At 49.3% G+C, this 23768-nt stretch overlaps 5 protein-coding genes across 22 annotated transcripts in view; 3 read left to right on the forward strand and 2 right to left on the reverse strand.

Moving 5' to 3' along the window:
- Window positions 1-31: 31 nt before the first annotated feature.
- galk2 (galactokinase 2) lies at window positions 32-16745 on the reverse strand. 3 transcript variants are annotated; one of them, XM_029841748.1, is made up of 13 exons: window positions 16608-16738; window positions 5528-5623; window positions 5339-5437; window positions 2740-2984; window positions 2562-2650; window positions 2291-2414; window positions 2132-2225; window positions 1907-2053; window positions 1601-1699; window positions 1334-1486; window positions 1044-1254; window positions 730-931; window positions 32-484 (listed from the first exon to the last, which is right to left on the reverse strand). In XM_029841748.1, the coding sequence occupies exons 4-13, from the start codon at window positions 2787-2789 to the stop codon at window positions 277-279; spliced, it is 1377 nt and encodes a 458-aa protein (XP_029697608.1). In that variant the 5' UTR covers window positions 2790-2984; window positions 5339-5437; window positions 5528-5623; window positions 16608-16738; the 3' UTR covers window positions 32-276. The 3 variants fall into 3 exon arrangements, with proteins under 3 accessions (XP_029697608.1, XP_029697607.1, XP_003967762.2); XM_029841747.1 differs by lacking the exon at window positions 5528-5623 and having other exon boundaries at window positions 16608-16745; XM_003967713.3 differs by lacking the exons at window positions 5339-5437; window positions 5528-5623 and having other exon boundaries at window positions 16608-16729.
- cep152 (centrosomal protein 152) lies at window positions 3299-13074 on the forward strand. 5 transcript variants are annotated; one of them, XM_011607647.2, is made up of 28 exons: window positions 3301-3836; window positions 3973-4102; window positions 5358-5464; window positions 5555-5615; window positions 5692-5985; window positions 6110-6269; window positions 6436-6576; window positions 6862-7001; window positions 7153-7353; window positions 7455-7602; window positions 7688-7779; window positions 7862-8022; window positions 8120-8321; window positions 8406-8510; window positions 8591-8721; window positions 8796-8924; window positions 9005-9143; window positions 9282-9467; window positions 9540-9800; window positions 9879-10010; window positions 10092-10715; window positions 10870-10945; window positions 11029-11196; window positions 11267-11351; window positions 11437-11516; window positions 11583-11739; window positions 11819-11922; window positions 11992-13074. In XM_011607647.2, the coding sequence occupies exons 2-28, from the start codon at window positions 4016-4018 to the stop codon at window positions 12570-12572; spliced, it is 4752 nt and encodes a 1583-aa protein (XP_011605949.2). In that variant the 5' UTR covers window positions 3301-3836; window positions 3973-4015; the 3' UTR covers window positions 12573-13074. The 5 variants fall into 5 exon arrangements, with proteins under 5 accessions (XP_029697568.1, XP_029697566.1, XP_029697565.1 ...); XM_029841708.1 differs by having other exon boundaries at window positions 3299-3836; window positions 9282-9413; window positions 11437-11739; XM_029841706.1 differs by having other exon boundaries at window positions 3299-3836; window positions 9288-9467; window positions 11437-11739.
- On the forward strand, window positions 13330-16390 carry LOC101066715 (very long-chain acyl-CoA synthetase-like). Of its 2 annotated transcripts, XM_003967712.3 has the most exons (10): window positions 13335-13827; window positions 14191-14400; window positions 14467-14622; window positions 14700-14824; window positions 14897-15091; window positions 15168-15258; window positions 15406-15604; window positions 15666-15763; window positions 15855-15982; window positions 16054-16390. In XM_003967712.3, exons 1-10 carry the CDS (start codon window positions 13365-13367, stop codon window positions 16228-16230), a joined length of 1842 nt encoding a protein of 613 aa, XP_003967761.2. In that variant the 5' UTR covers window positions 13335-13364; the 3' UTR covers window positions 16231-16390. The 2 variants fall into 2 exon arrangements, with proteins under 2 accessions (XP_029697598.1, XP_003967761.2); XM_029841738.1 differs by lacking the exon at window positions 16054-16390 and having other exon boundaries at window positions 13330-13827; window positions 14897-15258; window positions 15348-15604.
- slc27a2 (solute carrier family 27 member 2) lies at window positions 16588-20664 on the forward strand. The gene is made up of 10 exons (XM_003967710.3): window positions 16588-17126; window positions 18227-18436; window positions 18613-18771; window positions 18846-18970; window positions 19054-19248; window positions 19427-19517; window positions 19616-19814; window positions 19897-19994; window positions 20070-20200; window positions 20278-20664. The coding sequence occupies exons 1-10, from the start codon at window positions 16649-16651 to the stop codon at window positions 20452-20454; spliced, it is 1863 nt and encodes a 620-aa protein (XP_003967759.2). The 5' UTR covers window positions 16588-16648; the 3' UTR covers window positions 20455-20664.
- A 787-nt stretch (window positions 20665-21451) lies between these two features.
- Window positions 21452-23768, reverse strand: part of tjp1b (tight junction protein 1b) — a 33083-nt gene continuing 30766 nt past the window's right edge. For all 11 annotated transcript variants that reach the window (XM_029841933.1, XM_029841932.1, XM_029841942.1 and 8 more), the window contains one exon: window positions 21452-23229. In XM_029841933.1, the coding sequence (XP_029697793.1) occupies window positions 23135-23229 (95 nt within the window). In that variant the 3' untranslated portion in view covers window positions 21452-23134. The remainder of the gene's footprint in view (window positions 23230-23768) is intronic.

Raw genomic sequence — 23768 nt, forward strand, 5'->3', positions numbered from 1 at the left:
AGAAAAAGCACATTAATGGCTAAAACCTGTTTGTTGTTGAGCCAGATAATTTATTACCAAAACCACAACATTCATGATTGTACAAACATACTCGCTTTTGTAAAAAGTAATGCACCTCTGGTACTGAAGTTCTGAGCCTTATATTCCACTGTAATCAAACAGTGATGTTTCATCTCCAGTAAATCCCTTTTTCCCCCAAATATAAATGTTTAATTGGCCACCGCAGTCCATTTTATCCTGGATGATAGCTGCATGTATAGATGAGGATGATGTTGCTCACTCCTCAAGGAGAATGGCTGCCCCCCCGCCGGGCTTTGACACAAAGAGACTCAAACCTTCCATGGCTGCCCTGCGTGGATCGGGAAGGAAATAGGACTCCCTCACTGCCTGCAAGAAAGTGTCCACCTTCTCACTGGGAACCATCGAGACGGCACAACCCCCCCAGCCGGCTCCTGTCAGTCGGGAGCCTACGGCCCCAGACTTCCTGCAAACGGAGCAGGGAAATGACATGTTACTGCATATTCACCCCAGTCTCACGCAGTTAAAACCTGGGCCGTTATTCATCTTTGTTCCACTAGGGGGCGCCGTCTCGGACTCGTTTGCTGACGTTTTGAAGTCAGTGGTTACGAAATGTGACTCTATCCCTGAATATACAGCAGAGACGCGCTAACTAAGCACAAACTGGGGGAAGTAAAGTTATCATTCGACGACAGTCAAATGCGCACTCACAGGCAAACGTCCACCAGTTGATCCAGTTGAGGGCAGCTGCACTCGTACAGGTCTCTGCAGCTCACGTGGCTCTGATTCATCAGCTCTCCCAGTGTCTGTATTGAGTCGGCACCCTCGGAGCTACAGACGCATTGAAAGCGCAGCACCCGCGCAGCTTCGCCGTACACGTGTTTGGCTCGTTGGTGCAGTTTAAAATGTGTCACTGAAAAAAGCATCTATGTAAACCTGTGCAGAACCTGGTGCCCACAGCAAATATCTTCAGAATTTACAGAGATACAGGTCAGCAGAGACTCATGTTCAGTATTGCCCCTCACCGTGCTGTGTGTTGGAGCTCAGCACCTCCGTGGAGAACTGCTCGGAGGTGACGTCCAGGGCCTGGCATATTTCCTCTCGGCTGTACTCCTCAGGGTGCAGCACCTCGTCCACCAGAGCCAGCATCTCCTCCAAGGAGGCCTTCAGCTCGGTCTGTACCTGGGCCAGCTTCAACAACCCGCTGGAGTCCAGACCACGAGCTCGGGCCAGCATCTGAGTCCAACCAGGAGTCACACGGTTAAAGCCATTTCGGTAGAACCACGTGGAGACCAACTGGATGGTATCGGCCAACCTTTGCAGCAATTCGGCATTCGACCACACGGATGTTGAAGTGAGAAGTTGCAGCTTTGTTCATCTCCACGCAGCAGTTTGAGATCACAAACACGGCCCCGTCGGGAAGCTTGACGTCGGTGGCTCTCAGGGGCTTGAACTCGATCAGCTTTGCCTGTCAGAAACATACAATAAAATGTCTTATTTCCTGTATCAAAAGGAGGGTTGTAAGACAGATCGACCCCTGGAGGGTCAGCTGGCCCCGCCTGACTGGTCCCAGCAGGCATACTTTTCCTCTCTCTGCCAGGAAGGAAATGGACTGGTCCATGCCTCCTCCCTCTGTGCCAATGTAGCGCTCACACTTGGCACAGAGTTCAGCCAGCGCCACCTAGAGGGCATCAGATGGAACATAACATTAAGAGATCAGCTATGCAGGGTGTTTATTTTCAAGCAGCCCCCAAGTTTCAGGTTTTTCTCACTGAAGACTTGGAGCATTAACAGACACTGGCAGCAGCAAGATTAGGGTGCTGGAAAATGTTGGGTGCCCATGTAAAGAATAAAAACCTTTATGAGCTTCCTGACTACAAACTTTTACCTTGGAGAGGGACTTTTGATTTGCCTCCATTGTTACCAGCCCAGCACAACAAACTAAAGCGCTGGAGCTGGACAGACCCGAGCTGGGAGGAATGGTTCCATCTACGAGACACGACATCCCTGCTAAACGAGCCAGGCCAAATTCCTCCTGTTACACAGAAATAAACACATCAGACACTCGCTGCGGAGACTGGATACTTCCCAATGTACAGTGTGACTCTCTTACCTGGATACCCTTAAGTCCACACAGAAAATAATAATGCCATTTTGGATTCTCTCTGTCGATGGCGATTTCCTCCGAACAAGACAATGTGAAATCCCTGCCAAAAAAATAAATAAATTCATAAACACGTCAGACGTGACACTATCATGGACCAGCTCTCACCTGTACTGAGGGTTAATGTTGGCCAGTGTGATTGTTCCCGAACGGTTCACTGAGACTGCAGCAAGGATATTTTGCTCGATGGCCATCGGCAGGACGGAGTAGCCGCAGTAGTCGATGTGCTCTCCTGGGAAACGTGAAAGAGAAATTCTAAATCGCATGCATGAAGAGAGATGCAGGAATAAAGCTCAGTAGGAAATAGTATCATACAGGCTGTCACTCAAGCAGAATTTGTTCTCAACAAGTCTGGTTTGCTGAGTTGGAAACAGGTTACCTATTAGATTCACCCTTCCAGGTGCGTATGCATAGAATTGAGGAGATTCTCCAAACTTGGACTCAAAGGTGTTTTTCAGGTTCAATAACCTGTCAAGGGAAAATGAGCGCAAGACAAAGTTTGGTCCCTCTTCTCGACTCATCAATCAAATCATTTAAATCGTCTATTTCGCGCTTACCTTTCATTGCCGCTGAACACGGTCTTTACTTTTGGAGGGTTTGTAGCCATTTTACCAAAAAATAAATGTATTTACAGCTGAAAAGAGGAATCCTGGTCACCTGACTGTCGGAAGATCCCAGATAGTGAACCGCTGGACTGGGATGTCTTCACACAAACTCAGCTCTCAAACGTTGCAGTTTGAACTCACAACTGTTTGCAATGATGGCGATGCAATGGTGGTATTTAGCTGACAAGATCGAGTATCTAGGTGATATAACATAAACACAGAAGTTGAGTTAGCGATGGAAAAGTACGGAAGTGCTTATAGGTAGTTGAGCCAATGAGCGCAGAGCAGGTTACGAACACGTCATCGTTTTTTTTCATTCAGCACATTTGTGAGTAATAGGGTGGTAATTGTGGCCTAATTTGGCGTATTACGTGATTTTAAAAAAACAACAAAAACAGCTGTTTAAATATGTTTCAAAATATCGTAATATCTGTACAGCTTCCGGGAATTATAAGAGAAGAAAACTACAATTCCCACAATTCCAGGAGACTCAGGTCATTGTGGGGGCGTAGCTAAATTATTACTTCTGTTCTGCCCCACAACTGCATAGACTTGTAAAAGTGCTTAATTATGCGTATTTGTGTATATTGATTTGATTTAAGATTACTAGCTTTCCACGAGTTCGCATTGACTCTACTGACATAAGACATACATTTTAATATAGGCGGCGTTTAGGAACGTGTCATGAACACTGAGCTTGGCGCTGTTAGTGCGCGCGAGTTTTTAAAGTGGGCGAGACCGTGGATTCTTAAAGAGGACGCGAAACAAGCTAGCCCATGTTAGCCTTCGACAAAGACTGCTGCGTAACAATTGCTACGTACTTTTGCGTTGAGCTTATAGTTATCTGACAGATATAAATAATCGGTGAGTTCCGATAAGTTGGTTCTAGATTCCTCCTTTTATGCCAGGCTAGTGCCGGCACCTCCAGTTAGCTGGATTGCAGTTATTTGCAATGTAAACAGTGGTGTTTGCTAGCAGGTAATTACGCTTTAATAAAGAATTAAGCTAGACACAACGACACGAAATGCCAACTGGACCCTCGGAGACAGGTAAGCAGATGCCATATCTGCCTTAATCGTGTCAAACGTGTGCAGCAGCGAACTTTCTGCTAACGGGAAGTGCAGCTAGCACGGACACCCCCCGGCCTGCGCTAGCATCAGTTTGATTTTCTTGTGTTTTCATCAGGTCTCTGCAGAAAACTCCACCGCTGATCACCAGACGCTGCATCATGTCTATTGATTTCGACAGTGCTGCTCTTCAGACCCAGCATGACGAGGAAGAGTATGACCAGGAAGACTATGCAAGAGAGCAGGAGGTATACGTTTGCCCTTAAGTTCGAACAGTAAAACCATTGAGGTCACGCTTGCTGTATAAAAAGAAAGAAAAAAACGATTTGCACGGTGGGTTTGTAATTGTGACCATGGTACACTGCTGCTCTGGAATTGAAACGGGTCCCCCAAAAACGGTGGTAAAAATCTCTGGAGGTTTGAGTCATTTAATCTATTTTTTACTACTATACAGCCCTGAACTGTTTGCACGCCTCCTGTGTTGTGCCTTTGGCCTGAGTTATTACTGGCTGAAGGGAAAGGCCTCCCAGGTGTGTCACACTGAAACTGGCCCTGCCCCGTGATTTCTCTCCTCTTATTTAGGTTACTGACTTGCTCATTATTCACAGACAGAATCCAAATACACATAAACGATCTGTGGCTGCACATTTGGAGGATCTGCTCTTTGGAGCTGTACTTTTTCTGACCTGGATGTTGTTTTGTTGCATTATATAGAAGTTTGTCAACTGGAAATTACTTGGCACCAGTAATTGGAATGTTTCTGCCCCAGTTAACGTGGGTATATATTTTGTCTAAACAATGGCGTTCTGTGGGTGCGGAACACAAGCGATACGACGGGGAGCTAACAACATGCCAGGCACGCTTTGGATGTTTCACCCAGAAGGTCGTCCTGCAGAGAGATTAGACCGGGAGGTTATCATGTGGCTTCACTCTTTAATTTAGAGGTCTTCAAGCTCTGTTCAATGTGAAGAGGGAATAACATGGGTCCTTTGGTTGAGGACACTGTGGAGGATTTGAGGCATATTCAACGGTCCTTGTGTGAAGTAAGTTCTGCTGCTTGTTCTGGAACACATGGCAGCTTTTAGAATCTGCTACTGACACACAGGAGAGTTTCCTTGGTTGCTTTTGTCGCCAAGAGCCACTTCTTTATGGCAGAAAATGTTTATTGGTCAGTTTGTATTTGATTTTGTTGTTTAAAAGAAGATATTTTCCCATAAGGATTAGTAACAAATGATTGCTGATAAAGGACAGTTCTTAAATATGATGATTATACGCCATCTTACTTGATCCACGCCTGAATCTAAGAGTAGCTTTCATTGGAAACAATGAAATAAACCACCCGAGGCTTTCGCACATCTCGTGTTTTGTTTTATTTCTGATTTCTGGAAAGCCCCTGATAAAGGCTGTCGCTGTGTGCTTCGCCGTGCCGTGTTTTTCTCCTCGGGTGGCTCCTCAGCAGTTACGCAGCAACCCCCCCGACTCACTTCCACGTGTTTTCTGTAGCTGCAGAAGCTGCTGACGGACCTGCCCGATGACATGCTGGAGGACAGCCGAGACTCCTCCCCGGAGCTGGACTACTCCACCTGCAGCAATAAAAACACCACCGCCAGGTAACTATGTTGACTGTCTGCTATTTGTAGAACACTGGATGTGTAAAAGACGGCCATAAACACCTGCTACATGACTGTGTTGCCATGCAGCCCACAGTCCACACGGACTCCACGGCGGTCAGCTGATCCGAGGTCAGATTCACAACCACAGGTCCGACTCTTTAAGTGAACAGATTGATCCGAATGGATTTTCATTTTCCCTAATGACATTAATTCTCTTGAATTAGTATGAAGGTGACTATGACAACCACTCCCCTGATGGGTCCCCTTATGAGACTGGGGGTGTTCAACTCACCAGACATCAGGTCCAGCCTCAAACATGGAGCCAGACGCCACATGACCACCAGTTCAACCCGGGAGAGTATTCCTACACCAGTGTTGGTGCCGAGACCAATGAGTTTTCCACAGACGAATACGCGTCTCAAACGTTCCCTCAAGGCAACAATAACGCTGCGATGTACAACGGGGAAGGACGAGGACACGACCAAAACCAGGGGAACGATCCCAGAAATCCTTTTCAGGTATATGAAACGGGTCGCGTGCACCCTTATTGCTGGTTCAAACGTTTCTCTCACGCTAATCTGCCACTCTGACTCTGACATTTTTAAGTTTACGAGCACGTTGATGCAATAATTTAATCTTTAGGGCTTAAAGTCTGGACCAGGAGACGGGGCTTTGGATCCGTACAAGGCCACCTACAACCCCCACCGTCACGTCCGCCAGCCGCCGATGTTCAACGTGCAGGCGACGCGCCAGGATGCTCAGCTCGAGCAGCTCCAGAGAGAATTTCTGGAATCGACTCAGCGTGAGTTTGAGGATCTTGACTTAGTCAATTAAATGTTCATGAGGACAGCGACGGCAACACTGGCTAAATGACTCCAAATGCATGAGAATAATAAAGATAAAAGTATAGAATTATAAAAGCTTTTAACATGCTTTTAAGACTGGTTGAAATCTCTTTTGCGTCTCAGAAACTGCTGCTGGGGAACAGCTGGCACAGCTGCAGATTCTTAACAAAGCTCATCAGCGGCAAATTGAAGATTTGGAAAGAAAACTGGAGGATTCGCGGCGAAACATGAGATACGTTGAACATCAGCATGCGATTGTCAAAGGTAAGAGGAACGTTTCCCCCCCAAAAATGGATCTACGCTGACTTTGAAAGAGGTTTTTACTGTCTGCTCTGACTGTGGTCATTGTTTATTGCTACATGCACTAACGTGCACTGGCTGATGAGAATTTTCACTTAAGTCGCAACCACGCCCCCTTGTGGTCACATATATGAAGGGCTACTCTCTTCAGCACTCTACTGAAAAGTTGTGCTTAAACCAGTGAGTCCTACTGGTTCTACTGGATGTGCAGTGTGTGGGTTCACCGCATTTTTTTTATACTGTGCACAGATGAGAAAGATGGCCTCAAAGCGAGTCTAAAGGACTCAAACCGACTGATTGAAGAGGCGAAGCAGAGAGAGGTTCAGCTGCAAAGCCGGTTGAATTCCTTGGAGCAGCAAGTTAATGTCCTGACTGGCAGAGACCAGGAGGTGTGTTCCGCTCTGACGGGCGGCTCGATAGTTCTCCCAGCAAATTATCAGATTATTTTCACACCTTGATGTGACTGTTTGCACAAATGTTGGCTGTTAATTTGCTGTAAGTTTCACCGGCAGAGGTTGGTAACCTTTTTTCTGTCTGCAGAGCGTGAAGAAGCTGAGGGCGGCGGAGGCAGCAGTGGACAGCCTGAAGCAGCAGGTGGTGGAGCTCTGTCGCTCAGACACGCTGTCCAAAGCGCGGGAGCAGCACGATCGAGACCTCGCCGTCACGAAGGAGCAGCACGCCGCTGCGCTGTTGAGACTTCACCAGAAAGTGGACTCGACTTGTCAGGGCCTCAATGAGCAGGTTTGTAGATTTGCTGTCTTGGTTTGCATTAAGAATCAATAATCTTTCCACAGATTAGCCTGCAGGTTTGTTGGACTGATTTTCCCAATTGTTGGCTCCAGATTGATGTCGCTCAGAGCTTAAGAGAGCAGCTGCAGCGCTCGGAACGGCAGAGAGAAGAAGAGCAGCTCGAGAGGGCGCGAGTCGTCAACGGCCTTGCTCAGCGTCTGGAGGAGAGTCAGCAGCAGTGCGCCAAGCTGCTTCAGACCAGTGGGTGATGTTCACCTGTACTCTACAGTGTTGCGGTGGCGTCTCCCGCACACCAACGCTTCTCCTCCCTCCTCTTTGTGTCCAGGCTCGGTGCAGGAGACCACCCAGCTGCAAATTAAAGTGCAGCAGGCTGAGGCTGCAAAGGCGCTGAGTGAAAATATGAACAAAGATTTACAGGTAATTATTCCTCTCCTGCCCCAAAGGTGACAACACCATTGAGTTAAGATATCTGAACTTTCATTTTTCTGGATTTTTAAAGGAGGACCTCGCTGATTTAAAGGAGCAGATCAATCTGTATGAAAACGCTGTGAGATACGGTGTCATTGGATTAGACCAGAGCGAAGAGTGGGAGAACCACCTGTCTGAATCCTGTGTGGATTTAGGATTAAAGAAAGCAAAGAGGAAAAATGGCCTTCACGGGTACATCATTAGTCGCTTTTCCCTTTACTCTTTATATACCGTAATATTCTTTACTTTATGGCCATCTAAAAAAAGCCTTCCTCCTTGTGTGGAACAGAAAGGCTGTGGCTCATCTGTCGGACTCCAAGATGCCTAAAGATGAAGGTCTGCGGCTGCTCAGAGTGGAGATGCAGCGCTGCCTGGGGAGTCTGAAGGGGAAGAGGCAGAAGATCAGCCAGCTGCACGAGGAGCTCCGGCTCTGTCGGGGTCGAGTGAATGAGCTGCAGAGCCAGATGGATGAAGCCAAGCTCAGCGCTACGGTGAGCTCACAGCCTGAGCTTTTATTCTGGGCGATAGTCAGAGCTGGGATTCAGATTTAAACAGATGTGCGTGTTTATTGGCAGGTCCAAGAATCCAGCCAGCTAAAAAATCCAGAAGCATCCGGAGAGTCCAAGAAAGAGCTCCTCAGGTTACAAGAAGACCAAAGACGTCTGCAGGAACAACTGGAGGTTTGTGGCTTGTTGTTGTCATTGCGATTATGTTATTACTTACAATTCTTTTAAAGATCGATCATGTCTGAAAACTGTAGTTGCTGGAAAAGAATAATAAGGAGCTGAAACAGAGCGAGGAGAAGTTGAAATCTACGAACTTGGAGCTTTGCACCAAGATGAGGGAGATGATCCAGGAACTGGACCAAGAGAAGCAGGAGGCATCTCTCAGGTGACACATGGAATTCTAATACTGACGCTTACAGGACTATTCGTTTAAATGAACATGCCTGTTTCTTCCTGAAGGGCCGAACGAATCAACCAACAGCACAGAGATGACGTGGTGAGCCGGGTCAGGGCGGAGCTCATGCTTCAACACGACACCCAGGTGGAGCAGCTGGCGGCGCAGCACCAGCAGCAGGTCCAGCAGCTACAGTCAGTCCTCTTTCCCGGCTACTGGAGACTTTCTGGTTCCTAGAACGCTCATGTGTGACAGCGTGGTCACCTCTTCACAGGACAGAGTTGTCTGAGGCCAACGACAAGCTCTTGGCTGTGCAAGAGTGTTACCTATCTGTGTGCAGGGAGAAGGATGCGCTTGAAGAGCGCGTACGCGCCAGAGAGCAGCAGGAGGAGAAATTGGTGAAAGAAAAGGAGGTAGGAGTCTGAGAAGTGTCTGTTCAATGTCAACAAACCCTGCAAATACGATTAAAAAGCTCTTTGGGCATCAGCATTTGGTAGTTATTAAGTGATTGTGAAGACTGGGGTTGATCTGGTTTTTGAACTCATTCCAAGCAAAAGATTAGAGAGGAGGGCGTCATCGCTATGGAGAAGCTGCGAGCAGCGCTGGAGGCTCAGCATCAAGCCTCGCTGAACCAGATGAAATCTCTCTGGTGCAAAGAGAAGGAGACGGAGGTGCAGCTGCAGGTGAAGGCTCAGGTCGCCCTGGCAAAGGCTGCGTGGAGGGAGGAGCAGCTGAAAGTGGGTAGCTTTAGCACTGCTCATTTCTTTGAATTTTAACTGGTGCATGAACACATCTCTGTTCCTGCACAGATGGAGAAGACCTGGGAGCAGAGGCTGGAGGAGGTGAGGAGGGAAAAATGCAGAGAGACCGCTGAGGCAACCTGTCAGGCAGCTGAGCCTGAGGCCAGCAGGGGGACGGTTCCCGTGGAGGAGCTGGACATCAGGCTCAGAGCCCAGAAACAGCAGCTGCTCCTGGAAGCCGACAAGGTCAAACACAAAGCTGTGGAAGAAGCCAGGAGACAAACGCAGAGGCAGCTGCACAAGAAAAACCTGGAGGACATGGCCAAACAGGTAAGAGACTTCTCCGGTGGCTTCTGCTCTCCTCTGGGTTCTGGCTGCAGGAGGGACACAAACGTGTCTGTATTTCAGGTTGAAGGTGCAGTAACTCGAGCATATAATCGCTGGATCCAGGATCTGACTTCCTTACCAGAATATCAAGCCTCACTCCAAAGAGAGAAGGAAAAATGGGAACAAGGGCATAAAGAACTCGCAGAACAGCGGGTCAGTTATTTTAGTTGGAGGTTACTTTTGTCAGATGACCCCCTTTTTAATGGCGTATTCTAATTTGTGTGTATCATGCAGAGCCTGAGTGAAGCAGAGAAGCAGAAGGAGCAGCTGGAGGAGCAGAGTTCTGGGACTCAGAGGATGGAACAGCTCCAGGAGGAGGTGGCAGATCTCCAAACTCAGCTGGAGCAAGTGAGACAGGAGCAGGCGGCCCTGATGCAGGCCGAGCTGGCCGGTGCCAGAGCCACCTGGAACCGGGACAAGCAGCAGGAACTCGCTGCCGTTCGGGCTCGCATGGAACAGGCTCACCAGGGCAAACTGCTGGAGCAGCGCCGAGCGCTGGAGCAGGTTCTGCAGCAGGCCAGAGAGGACGCCGCTTCACAACAGAAGGAGATGCTCCTGCAGATGGAGGCCAGGCTGCAGCAGACTCTGGAGAGCCGAGAGGAAGAGTGGAGACGTGAGAGTTCCGCCAAGGAAGAGACCCAGAGAGGACGGACCAGAGGCGAAATGCTCGCAGAGCTTCAGGCAGCTCTGGCGGACGTCCAAGCGCAGCTCAAAATGGATCCTAAACCTGAGCAGCAGGACGTCGGGGACGTCGGGACAAACGGTGGGACCGAAGACACCATAACACGTTTCATCAAGACGTCCTGCCGAGACATCGTCAACGCTGCGGTGTCTCAGGCCAAGGAGGGATGGAGAAGAGTGAGTTCCTCCTCGTTCATCTCTGCTCTGCACAGTTGTTTATTCAGCTGTTAATCAATCAGGACGGCGGACGCTGCTCCAGACGGTTAAAGGGCATCTGACGTTATCAAGGCTCCATCAACACATGTAACTTCTGATTTTTCTGCCCCTCCAGATTAGTGAGGACAGACTCGGTCGGGTCTTAAAGGAGACGCAGCAGCACTACGAGCTGGAGCTCTCTAAAGTGCAGAGTATGATCCTCATTCTCATCCTGTTCGTGATACGATTGTCCAGAGAGGGTTGACTGACCGCTGCGTGTGTTCCTCGTCTCCAGACTCCCTGTCCCAGAGGAAGGAGCCTCCACGGTGTAGGAAAGAGTGTCCGGAGATGGTTGGGAAGCTGCAGAGGAAAAACCAAGAGCTCCAGAGACACTTGGAGAAAGCCTGTCGTCAGCTTCAGCACTGCGTTCAAGAGCACAAAAGCGCCGTGCAGAGACTGAAGGGTATTTACCGGCGCCGTAGCAGATGCACGGCCCCCTGCACATCTGCTGATGGTGACCCTGGTCGTTACAGATGAGCATGAGAGCAGCCTTCAGATGACGAGGGTGCAACATCTGCAGCAGCTGGAAGAAGCCAAGCGCGCCACCGAGACCGCCGAGTCTGTGCAAACATGTCCAACTTTAATCGCTCCAGTAGTTTACTGTGGAAAATACGAAACCAACATCTGGGTTTTCCCCTTGCAGGAGCTCTGAGCAGCAGAAGATGCAGGAAGGCCTGGAAGAGATGAAGCAGCAGTATTTATCCACCGTGGAGAAGATCAGAGGTCGGTGGGTTTTTCAAACGAATCGCCTGTTGGCACGGCGCGGCTCAGCTTTGCTCTGTGTGGCAGGAGACGTGATGCTTCACCTCCAGGAGAGTCGGGAGCGAGCGGCCGAGGTGATCCAGGCGGAGCTGCAGCGGGAGCGGCGAGACACGGCCAGAACGATGCGCCACTATTACCTGAGCTGTCTGCAGGAGTTACTGGAGGACGGGGGAAAGAGCACGGGGCAAGACGCTTGGATTGTCTTCTGAACACGCCTGACGGCTGCGTTTTAGGCTGATTGTCATCATCTTCCTGTCCAGCAGGGCTGAAAAGAAAATAATGAGCGCTGCCAGCAAACTGGCGGCCATGGCGAAAGTCCTGGAGACACCGGTCAAGGGAAAACCGGGAAAGATCCCCCGTTTCCAGAGTGAGTGGGCTTGATGTGTCTGGACGTTCGTGTAGCTGCCACCTTACTGACGACTGTGACCGCCCACAGGTGGCTGCCCCGTGTTGAACCTGCCGGCGCCGACCGACCAGCCGGAGCAGAACCCCCCCCCAACGCCTCTCCTGTCCCAGCACAGGACTAAACCTCCCACTGGATCTGGAAATTGTGCTCCGGATCCCGCTCAGACACGCTTCCAGTGCAAGCAGGCGGAGCAGAGGGCATCTCCGTCGCTCTGTCCGGGGAAGCGAGGGGGGGCGGACAAGAACTCGCCCTTCCTGGGCCAAGAAGCTCCCGTCAGAGATGAGAAAGGGGCCAGCTGGAGCTTGACCAGCAGCGACTCTGACACGGGTCCTTCCAGGCCGCCGCGCAGGAAGGAGGAACCCGCGGCGCCATTTTCCCTTTGTGACACGGAGGAGTTCGGCCGCCTCAGTCCGGATTTCTCTGACATGACGCTCTACAATGACATTGCCCAGAAGAGCCCCCGCGTGCAGAGGAAGGCGGCTGCACGCCGGGAGCCCACGCCGGGCTCCGAGGCAGAGAGGCGGCAGGAAGGGAGCTCGGGGCCGCTGTTCTCCGAGCTGAGGCAGCACCAGGACAGTGGCTTTGCGAGTCCCTTCTACCTCCAGAAATGAACTCCCTCACGCTAATTCACCAAACGGTGCCTTTTTTAACAGTTTAAAAGCAGTTTAAACTGGCAAATTTGTTCTGACATTGACGCTGGCAGATCTGCTTAACTTAAACCTAACAGAAGGGGGAAGTTACAGCTAAATATTTAACTAAAGCGTGGCAAACTTTAACAGTAGGAATGGACATTTATGTAAATCTTTACAGTAATAACAAACCTTCACTAACCCAACCTTCAAAGTCAGATTCAAGATTGTTCTGTTTGACGCTGAGGTTTCGGTGCTTCTGTTAAATATCAGCTTTTAGCATCGTCTGATACAAAAACAGCACCTTTCACAGTTGGATCAAAGGTCTGACGCTAACGTACTGGTGACCACGCTGGCAGCGTTCTGACTGGGCTAAAGGGGATGTTTGTCTCCCGGATCCCATGTTTTTAAAGTGACGACTTATGCTGAGCATAAAATGTAAATGTGTTTATACATGTGTGATTATTTTAATAAATAGTTTTTTACATGATCGTGGAGAGAGCACTTCTTGGTTTTGAACGCACATCGACACTTTTTATAAATCTCGTTATAAACCCACTTTCTCTACATCTCATCAGAAAGCCCAGTTTAGAGTGGCAGCTTTGAATTAAAGGTAATGTGACGGCTCCCGAGTGGCTGCGGACCAGACGGGGGTTCGATGCAGATAAGGCCAAAAAGAATGTTTAACAGACTCTGGGTGGCCAGGCTGCACCCCCCCCACCCCCCCTTAAAAGGCCTGTTGAATCATTCACATTGAGTTCCCCACACGAAAACATGCTGGTCTGGATCGTGGTGGCGGCTCTGCTGCTTCTCCTCCTGCTTTTTTCCCGCCACCCTCACTTTGTTCAGGACGTCCGACACGTGCGCTGCAGGTTGAAAGCGCAGCGCCAGATCGAGGAGCGATTTAGGCGTAATTATCTCATCCTGGACCGCTTCCTGGAGGTGGTCGAGACGCAGCCGCACAAGCTGTTCATCCGCTTCAAAGATGAGAGCTACACCTACGGGGACGCCGAGGAGCTCAGCAGCAAGGCGGCCAGGGTCTTCCTGCAGAGCGGCCGCGTTAAACAGGGCGACACGGTGGCGCTGTTCCTGGGGAATAAGCCCATCTTCCTGTTTCTGTGGTTGGGGCTGCTGAAGATCGGCTGCCCGGTGGCGTTTCTCAACCACAACGTCAGGTCCAAGTCGCTGCTGCACTGCTTCAGCCGCTGCGGAGCCAAGACTCTGGTGGCAGATGAAGGTACACCTGACGCCTGCCTGTCCTGTGTGTTTCTAACGGTTTTAATGTATAAAATCAACAACGCTGCATTTCTCCCGACTCAAGGATGTGTGGTACATTAAGGCTGATGTGACCTTTGCCCTTCCGTGTAGGACAAAGCGTGCTTCTGTGGTCTGTGTTCCAGAATCAGGAGATAAGCTGCATTAATGTGACCCCTGGTGCCCTCTAGTGGACACGCGGTGCATTTGCAAGGGGAAAAGACACGATGACCTGTCCTAAAGGCCAAGTCCTCTTCCCCAAACGTGCCCCTTCCCTTCCTCCAGCTCTGACAGCACCAGCGTTTAAATCGCTGTTGGTGACTTTTTACGACTTATTTACTGGCAGAGCTGCTGGACGCTGTGGAGGAGGTCCTGCCCACCCTGCTGGAGCAGCAGGTGCACGTTTACATCCTGGCCGACAGATGCAAAACGTCACACGTGGACACCTTCAACGACAAGATGAGACGGGCCTCCGGCGAGCCCGTGCCCAGGGAGCTGAGGTCCAGCGTGACCCCGGGGAGCACAGCGGTCTACATATACACATCAGGAACCACAGGTGGGCGCTTCAGTGACGGTACCTGTGCCCCCGCTGCTGTGTTCAACTCTCTCTTCTCCTCTACAGGTTTGCCCAAAGCTGCGGCCATCACTCACGCCAAGGTCCAGGGCCTGTCTTTGCTCTTCTCCTTCATAGGCGTGACGTCCAAAGATGTGCTTTACCTCACCCTCCCCCTCTATCACAGCGCCGGCTTTTTGGGTTGCACCTCAGCCATCGAGAGCGGTTCGCTCATTTTAGCTCAGACGTCCATCCATCTCCTCCCGTTGAAGGTCAAAAGGTCACCCTTGTGTCGTGTGCAGGTTTCACCATCGTGCTGCGGAGCAAGTTTTCAGCCTCCCAGTTCTGGGACGACTGCAGGAAATATAACGTCACCATCATCCAGTACATCGGGGAAATCATGCGCTACCTGTGCAACACGCCGCAGGTGTGCGCGACGCGTCGCAGCATCGTGGCGGATCTTCAACGTCCCGTTAAAATGCCGCTTCCTCCCCGACAGAAGTTCAACGATCGAAGCCACAGAGTGAGATTCGCACTTGGAAACGGGATGAGGCCCGAGGTTTGGAGGGAATTCCTCAGCAGGTTCGGAAACATTCAAATTGCGGAGTTTTATGGAGCGACAGAGGGGAATTTCTTCCTGCTGAACTACAGCGGAAAGATTGGAGCCGTGGGCCGGGACTTTTACCTCCACAGGGTGAAAATCCCACAATTCACTTCACACAATCACACAGAAGTTGTTTCCTTTTTAAACACGTTTGCATGTTTTCCAGAGGTATTTTCCGTATTCTCTGATCAAATACGACGTGGATCAAGACAAGCCCTTGAGGGATTCTGCAGGTTTCTGCATCAGAGCGACCAGAGGTGCATTTAGAGGAAGGAAAAAACGGGAAAATTTGCAAAAAATGGCTATTTAATGAATTTCCTTGAACGAACCCTTCATCGCCCTCTAGCGGCCGACTCGAGGAACTCTCTAGTCATCTTGCTGGTTTTGGTTCAACCCTCACTCAGGTGAACCCGGACTCCTGGTGTGTGAAATATCTCCAGCGGCGCCGTTCTCGGGCTACGAGAGGGACGAGCAGCAGACAGAGAAGAAGAAGCTGCACAACGTCCACAAGAAAGGAGACTTGTACTTCAACACCGGTGACCTGTTCACCATCGACTCAGAGGGCTTCTTCTACTTCAACGATCGAGTCGGAGACACTTTTAGGTGAGCACGTCGGGTTTTGGCCAACTGACGGAACATTTGAAGCAACTTTGTTTCCTCACAGATGGAAAGGAGAGAACGTGTCGACGGCAGAGGTGGCTGACGTCCTCACGTTCCTGGACTGCATAAAACATGTCACAGTCTACGGAGTTCACGTCCCAGGTAACCTGTGAACCAGAACCTGCTGAATCCTGCAGGGAAATTGCAAAAGTCTCCTATTTGAAGGTAAAAGGCTGCTAATGCTGACTTGCAGATCAGGAGGGCAGAGCAGGAATGGCAGCCGTCTCTGTCACCGACGGACACTTCGACTCTGTCCGAGTGTTTAAACACGTCGAGCAGTTCCTGCCGACCTACGCGAGGCCGCGTTTTATCAGGATTAAGGTCTGAAAGATTAGAATCCACCCAGATCAGACACCAGAGTTAGCACTGACAGCCATGTGAATGCTTTTCAGGCTTCCTTGGACGTCACAGGCACCTTTAAGTATGTGAAGATGAAGCTGGTGGCCGACGGTTTTGACCCGAATCGGATCACGGACCCGCTTTACTTTCTGGATGAAAAAGTCCGGGATTACGTCCCACTGACACAGGACATATTCAACGCAGTTTCATCAGGCAAAATAAAAATTTAAACATGTCTTCTGGATCTACATTTGTACTGTTAATATTTTAACCTGTTTAATTAAAACTACTAATTATTATCATCCCAATTGCTGCTGGTAAAACGTTGCCTACTGGACCGAATTAACTTTTACTGATGATAAATAATAATAAAAAAATGAAACATTTAAATATCTGTGTTGAAATGCCTTATTATTGGAAAGAAAAGTTATTCTTTGGCATCTTTAGGATGTCCAATTTGGCCACGCGCCAGGCGCAGAGCCCCGCCTACGATTTTTCTCGCAGCCAATCGCATCTTGTCCTATCGGAATGTGGGCGGGGCCAACCAGAGCCCCGCCCCGATCCGCGGAGGTGAACTTTGTCACAGTTAAAATCAAAACTCTCTAACCTCCGTCCGTCTGTCACACATGTCTCCCCCTTAGCCACGAGATGTACGTCTGGGTCAGCGTGTTCGTCGGACTTGCGGTTCCGTTGGTGGCGCTTTTCAGGAAACTTCTCCCGCATTTCCTCGACGACTGCACGTACATCCTGAGGAGCGTCGTGTTCGGCATCAGGCTCACCAAGTACAAGAGGACCCAGCCGTTCTACAGCGTCGTGGACTGCTTCCTGGATGCCGCGGGGAAGCATCCGAGGAAGACCTTCCTGCTCTTCGAAGGTCGGGAATATTCCTACAGCGATGTCGACAGGCAGAGCAACAAAGTCGCCCGAGCTCTGCAGGCTGCAGCCGGGCTGAGGGAGGGGGACACGGTCGCCCTCTTCCTGGCCAACGAGCCCAGCTTCGTGTGGACCTGGCTCGGCTTGGCCAAACTGGGCTGCCCGGCCGCTCTGCTCAACTTTAACATCAGGTCCAAATCGCTGCTGCACTGCTTCTCCTGCTGCGGGGCCAAAGTCATCGTCACGTCCGCAGGTAAGACCCGGCCCGCGCGGTTCCCCCCTCTGGCCACGCCCACCCACCGTGACCACCGCCGGCAAACGTGTTAATATGCCTCCGTAAATGAGTTCAAGATGACACCCCATCATAAGCGAGCCCAAATGTGGGAGATCTGATCCCCCGAAGGGGCCCAACGCCCAGTTCTGGCAACCAGCAGCACTAAACTTCTAACTTTAGTCAAAGGGCCTTTTTAGCTCTCACTCCTGCCACAAAGCTGCTAAGAGTCTCGGTGTCAGACTTTCCAAAGCATCAGATTCCAGTGATCTATAGCTCCTTCCCATGAATGCTGCCTATGGGAATAAACACATTGCAACAGATTTAACGCCACATGTGCATCTAGTGATAAATATATTCACGCCGGAGGCTTCGGGTTTCCTCCAGCGGGGGGTCAGCACATGTGACGACCTGTCAATCTGCACGCCCAAGCTCAAACATGCAGCGACGAGACCGAAAGCTTCGCGGGTCGGTTTCCTGCTGTCGGGCCTCGCGATCTGTCCCAGCACAGGAGTCACTTCATCGCTCTGGATGAGTTGTTTGACGTCCGTTTCCATCCAGACTGATCTAAGAGTAAAGAGGAACGAAGGTCAGTCAGATCGGTGATTGCTTCATCTGTGGAAACGTCCAGGTGGACTCTGGGATGGCGTCGCTCTGCTCCTGCATTCGGTGCCGATGTCATCAGTCAGGACCTGAACTGAGGAGATAAGACGGAAATTCCAGCAGATAATAATAGTAACCACTGAGACATGGATTCATTTTGTTTAGCTGCTCCCCAAATCCCTCATAAATCTGAGGATTCCTTTGATTTGTGAACTCAACCTGGCATCAGACTAGAATAAGCAGGATTCCGATGTGAAGCAGCCCCGTAATAATGAATAACACAGACATTTGTTCCCTTAAAACTCTCTGAAACCTGTCTCCACGCCTTCCCTCTATGTCCCCACTCCGCGTGCACACGTTTGGACCATGTGCTCATCTCCCAGTGGGCCTCCAGGCAACATGACCCGTGTGTGTTGCAGCGTTGTGCAACGCCGGGCCGCTGTGACCCGCTGTGGCCCCTGAACCGTCTGTGTTTGCAGAGCTGCAGGACGCGGTGGCCGAGGTCATGCCCACGCTGCAGGAGCAGGGAATCTCCGTCTACCTGTTGTCGGACGCCCGCCCGGTCCCAGGCATCAACGCCCTGTGGGGCGAGATCTCGCAGGCTTCGGACGAGCCGCTTTCGCGGAGCCTGAGAGCCAACGTCCACATCAGGAGCACCGCTCTGTACATCTACACCTCGGGCACCACAGGTACCAGTCAAAACCTCACCTTAGAGTCAGTCGTTATTGAAGAGTGTTCCACGTTCAGGGCGCCGTCTTCTCCAAACATGGCTTTAGTAATCGTCGGGCTGTAGTTCCACGCGCGGCCACCAGGGGAGCTGGACCTCAGACGTACTCTATCCATATTTCTTCATTTTGAATGGCAGGTTTGCCCAAAGCTGCTGTTGTCACCCACGAGAGGGTTTGGGCTGCTTCCTTCATCCAGGGGGTGTGTGGAGTCACCTCAGATGACATCTTCTACATCAACCTGCCTCTCTATCACAGCGCGGGCTTCCTCATCGGGATGGTTGGAGCCATCGAGAGAGGTCCGATCCCACAGCTCCACTTCTGGTTTAAGAAGCACGAATGAAAATGCTCACCTGGTTTGTGCCGGTTTCAGGCATGACCATTTTCCTGAGAAAGAAGTTCTCCGCCTCTCAATTCTGGGATGACTGCAGGAAGTACAATGTGACGGTGATGCAATACATCGGCGAAACCCTGCGCTACCTCTGCAACACGCCCAAGGTAACGGGACGTCCCGGCGGGTTGCGTCTGAATCAGCCGAGCATCGTTCCCCGCTCTGACTTTGAGATGGCGTCGCTCTGCAGAAAGACAACGAAAAGAACCACACAGTGAGGATCGCCATCGGCAACGGCGTCCGGACCGACGTTTGGACCGAGTTCCTCCACCGTTTCGGGGACATCAAGGTCAGGGAGCTTTACGCCGCCACAGAGGGAAACATCGGCTTCATCAACTACACGTCCAGAGTCGGGGCGGTTGGTCGCGTCAACGTGGTTCACAGGGTGAGGAGATGTTTGCTCTGTGTGTCCAGGCGAAACCAAAAAGCCAAATTTAATAACACTCCTGTGGGAATATTAGCATCCTAAAGCTCCGAATGCAGAAAATAAGGAGTGAAATTCAACTTATCAAGGCCATCAGCCGTTTTATTCATTGTTTGAGACTATTTTTTTCCTTTTATAGTTCTTCTTCCCCTACACTTTGATCAAGTTTGACATTGAGAAGGAGGAGCCCGTCAGGAACGCTGAGGGTCTGTGCACTGAGGCAGCCAGAGGTGAGCTAGTTTCCCAGGCGGAAGGATACAGGAGGTTAATCTGGTTTGTTGGTCAGATTCAGACCTCGACTGACCTTTTTAATGTACCTGCTCGTCAGGTGAGACGGGGCTCTTGGTGGGAAAAGTTACGAAGAGGTCTCCGTTTGTTGGGTACGCCAGAAACCAACAGCAGACGGAGAAGAAGCGGCTCCGCGACGTCCTGAAAAAAGGCGACTTGTACTTCAACACTGGCGATTTGCTCCGCATCGACCATGACAACTTTGTCTACTTCCAAGACCGAGTCGGCGACACTTTCAGGTGAGGTTTTGTGGGGGTTTTTGTTCTTGAGCTGAAGTTGTTTTCACACCAGCTTTAATTTCCGCGGCGGTTTTTGTTGCAGGTGGAAAGGCGAGAACGTTGCCACGTCAGAAGTTGCTGACGTTCTCACGATGGCTCGCTGTGTTCTGGAGGCAAACGTCTACGGTGTCAAAGTGGAAGGTGAAACACTCGAGCCGGAGCCAAAAACCTGCAGCTCTGCTGCGTTTCCATTAACACACTTCTGAAATCATTCAGGCCACGAAGGGCGGATCGGCATGGCCGCTGTTGTCCTGGAAGACGGAGAAGAGTTCGACTGTTTGGACGCGTACAGGCAGGTCGTCAGCTATCTCCCATCGTACGCGAGGCCTCGGTTCGTCAGGATTCAGGTAGGAAAAGACAAAGTCGCTCTACACGCGTCACAACGGAGGCCGTCGAAATAATCAGCGTGTTTTTTGTTTTGCAGCCCTGCCTGGAAATGACGGGGACGTTCAAGATGAAGAAAGTGAGGCTGGTGGAGGAGGGGTTCGACCCGGCTCACATCAAGGACCCCCTGTACTTTTTAGACACGGAGAAAAAGACGTATGTTCCGCTGACCCAGGAGACCTACAGAGCGGTTCTCTCACGGGAAATAAAACTCTAGCCGCCCGCACAGGCGACCGTTTTTGTTTACAGAGCAACAGCTAGTTAATCTAGTTAATCATTGGCTATCCTGGACCTTACCATTGACTGTCATGTTTTTAACGAACACCTACTGTGAATTTTGCAGGTTTTATTTTTCATAATGCTGTACAGCTTTGTCATACTGCCATGGTTGTGTTTTTAATAAACTCCTGATCTTTCCCACCCCGGACTTTTGCTTATGGTTGATATTGTAGAAGTTAAGCAGCTTTTGTCACATGAGTTTCGACGAATCCTAACCTACATTATTAACCCGGGAAACATTAAATCCGCTGCCGCAAGCAGGTTGGTGGGTGACAGCGAACCTTTGACACGGACTTTAACCCTGAGCAAAGTGGGCAAAAGGTGATATTTGCATTGTTGCTTTATGTCGACCACACCGGCAACATGTCCGATTGCGCAACCATGTCGCAGTGACGGGCACGAGGCGCGTCGGTGTTTTTCTTTACTGATAAAGTTCTCGATTAGAGAGATAAAAGATAGCAATGTTAGGGTTAGGGTTCTATTCTTATTTGCGCCCACATTACCGACAATCACAGGTTAAAGTTTGATAAATGACTCAAACATCTATCAGCCACTCCGGCGGTGTCTCGGTAACCATGGATACCCGCAGCAAAACTTTCCACGTAACGTAAAGCAGGTCGTAAAAATGTAACATGTTCACTTTTGTCGTAAAACGTACACACAAATAGTAAATCATATAGAACAGGAACACTTTAATGACACTAATATTTGTTAAACGTTTACCAGTGATTAAAAATACTACTTAAGTTTTGCATTATGGTGAATCGCTGAAAATCAAATTTGGGTTCTGGATTCAAGAGCAAGGTTGCCAGTGTGAACAGTCCTTGTGAACAAACAGCACTTTAATACCGACGCTGGATTCCACAACCCACAGAGGAAGCCTTCCAGCTGTGGGGGTGCTGGAATGGAAAACATCTGCTTAGCCCACAAGCAGCAACTTTAAAAAGGAATTTATTTATTAATACAGTAGTATACTTAGAAATGTGTTGCCAAGGAGGAGGGGGGGGAAGAAAAGAAGAAAATTATTCACCTACGGAAAATAAAAATAAATAAAAACAATATCCGAAACCCAGGGTGGGAGTAAACTAGCGTTGGTGAAGCAGTGTTATCATATCAAAAGAAAACAGTACCGATGTGCCATAATAAATTGTCTATTAGTACAAAAATACATTTCAGGGCACACAATACAGCATCCAGTATCACAAATTAAGGAAGGGACCACTCTTCACAGCAGACCCCTCAAGTACATCTTTTAAAATCATTTAAACCAAGCACTTCTCTATTATGTAAATATGAATAAAAAGATTTGACTGTTAAAAATGGTTTAAGTGTGTGTATGTGTGTGTATCCGTCTGTGTGTGTGTGTGTGTGTGTATGCGGGTAGAAAAGTCAGATTTATTACTGCTTATGTCAGTTCCAAGGCTCAGGGGTATATAACCGGAATACAAACATAACCAATGTAACCGCTTTCTCTTTTTTTAACAAACATTTTCCCCCCTCTTTTATACAAAATAACAAAGATGTACAAAAGTTCATTTACAGAGAACCAAGGCCATATATCAGCAATATGTACAGCCACAATTTAAACATCTCCTAGCTTTTTTTTTGTTTGTTTGTTTGTTTTTGTATTTCCTCAGACTTCTTATGCATAGCAGTAAAAGAAAGCGTAACTCTTCTAATCGGCCTCGATTATTACTGTGTGCTAAATCCAAGTTCACCGTTTGAGAAAATGCAGAGACGACTTCTTTTTCCGGCGATCGCTACAACTGAAGGATCTGACGTCTTCAAGGTTTCACTGAAAAGTTAATATGCAGATAAGGCATCACTGCTCGCAGTGTACGATGGGGTTTTCGTGGAACTTCATGTTAGCAGGCTTTTGGACCTGAGTCATAGCACATGCATAGATCTCTAGACAGCAGGAGTTTGTAAAATCAAGTCAGTGTATTCATCTATGGTAGAACGTTGCTACAAAACATCTGTTTAAAGTGGCAGAAAGAGAGAGAGAGAGAGAGAGACAGAGAGAGAGAGACACCTTCCTGACACGTCCTCTCGGGAGTCAACATCTCAAGTCTTCAGAGATCCTTCGTGGATGAAACGCACGACCAATAAAACTCACAAAGTTTTGCATACGCCAACTTTGTTGTTTGTGAGGTGGTTTTTTTTTTTTCTTTAAAAATACTTTTTTTTCTTTTTTTTTTTACAGTAAGCAAAAATCCCATTTGTGATATTAAACAGGGTTTTTAAAATTCTCCGTACTGCTCTGAAAAATGTCAGAATGAGATTATTCAGTCCGTCGCGCTGGTCATGCATTCCAACTTCTGGTTATTTAAAATACTTGCTTTGATCTTTTTTTTTTTGCAAGCCGTCAAAGCACCAAAAAAAGAAAGAAAGAAAGAAAAGAAAAGAAAGGAGTGCAGCCGTGGAGACGCTGAAATCTTCAAACTCCCCTTACGGACACGTGTGTGTTTTTCTATTATTTTCAATACAGTAAACAATGTCAGAGTACCAAGTTCAGACTTCATGTAACAAAGTGCCCCCGCCTCAGTGAAAGGAGCAGGGCAGGGGCAACCGAGGTCCTCCGTTTCTCACATTCAGTAACAGGCCAGCTGTTGCCCTCTTCAGAAGTGGTCGATGAGCACAGACACACAGTTTGCACCCACCAGGTAGTTCGGGTCTCCGGGGAGAGATTTGTTCTGCCAAGTTTTGGGATCACCTGAAAGAAGAGACGACACACAGACACACAAACACCGGGTCAAGTGGCTGTTCCAGACGCACATCTGGAATGAGTAGCAAAGGACATCAGCAGCACAGAAAAATAAATTAATTTAGATGCAACTTTGTTTCATGGTCAGTGCTGGAAGCGTGATGTCATGAAACGCGGACAGTTTGGTCCGATATCCGTCTTCCATCGCTCTGGAGAGAAACTACGGTGGCAGCTGTGGGACAAAATGGGTTTTGGTTTTGGTCCAAAACCGCCCCCGTTCAGCTCGCCCCTTTAGAAACACGTTGGAGCAACACAGAGGGGCGGCGCCAGTTTTTATCTTCATATTTTGACTACAAAAAAATGCAGCAGCTAGCATGCTAAGGTTAGCATACACAATATAAAGCTTAGGAACAAATATTAGAAGCATGTGGTTTGATGGAGTGACCTCTGCTGCATCGCCCTTTAATGAGCGATGGGCTCCACAGTAAAGTAACACGCGTGCTAATAAGACAGATGATCATTATCACGCGATCGTCATCAAACCTCGG

Source organism: Takifugu rubripes, chromosome 9 (assembly GCF_901000725.2).
Source record: "Takifugu rubripes chromosome 9, fTakRub1.2, whole genome shotgun sequence".
Lineage (NCBI taxonomy): Eukaryota > Metazoa > Chordata > Actinopteri > Tetraodontiformes > Tetraodontidae > Takifugu > Takifugu rubripes.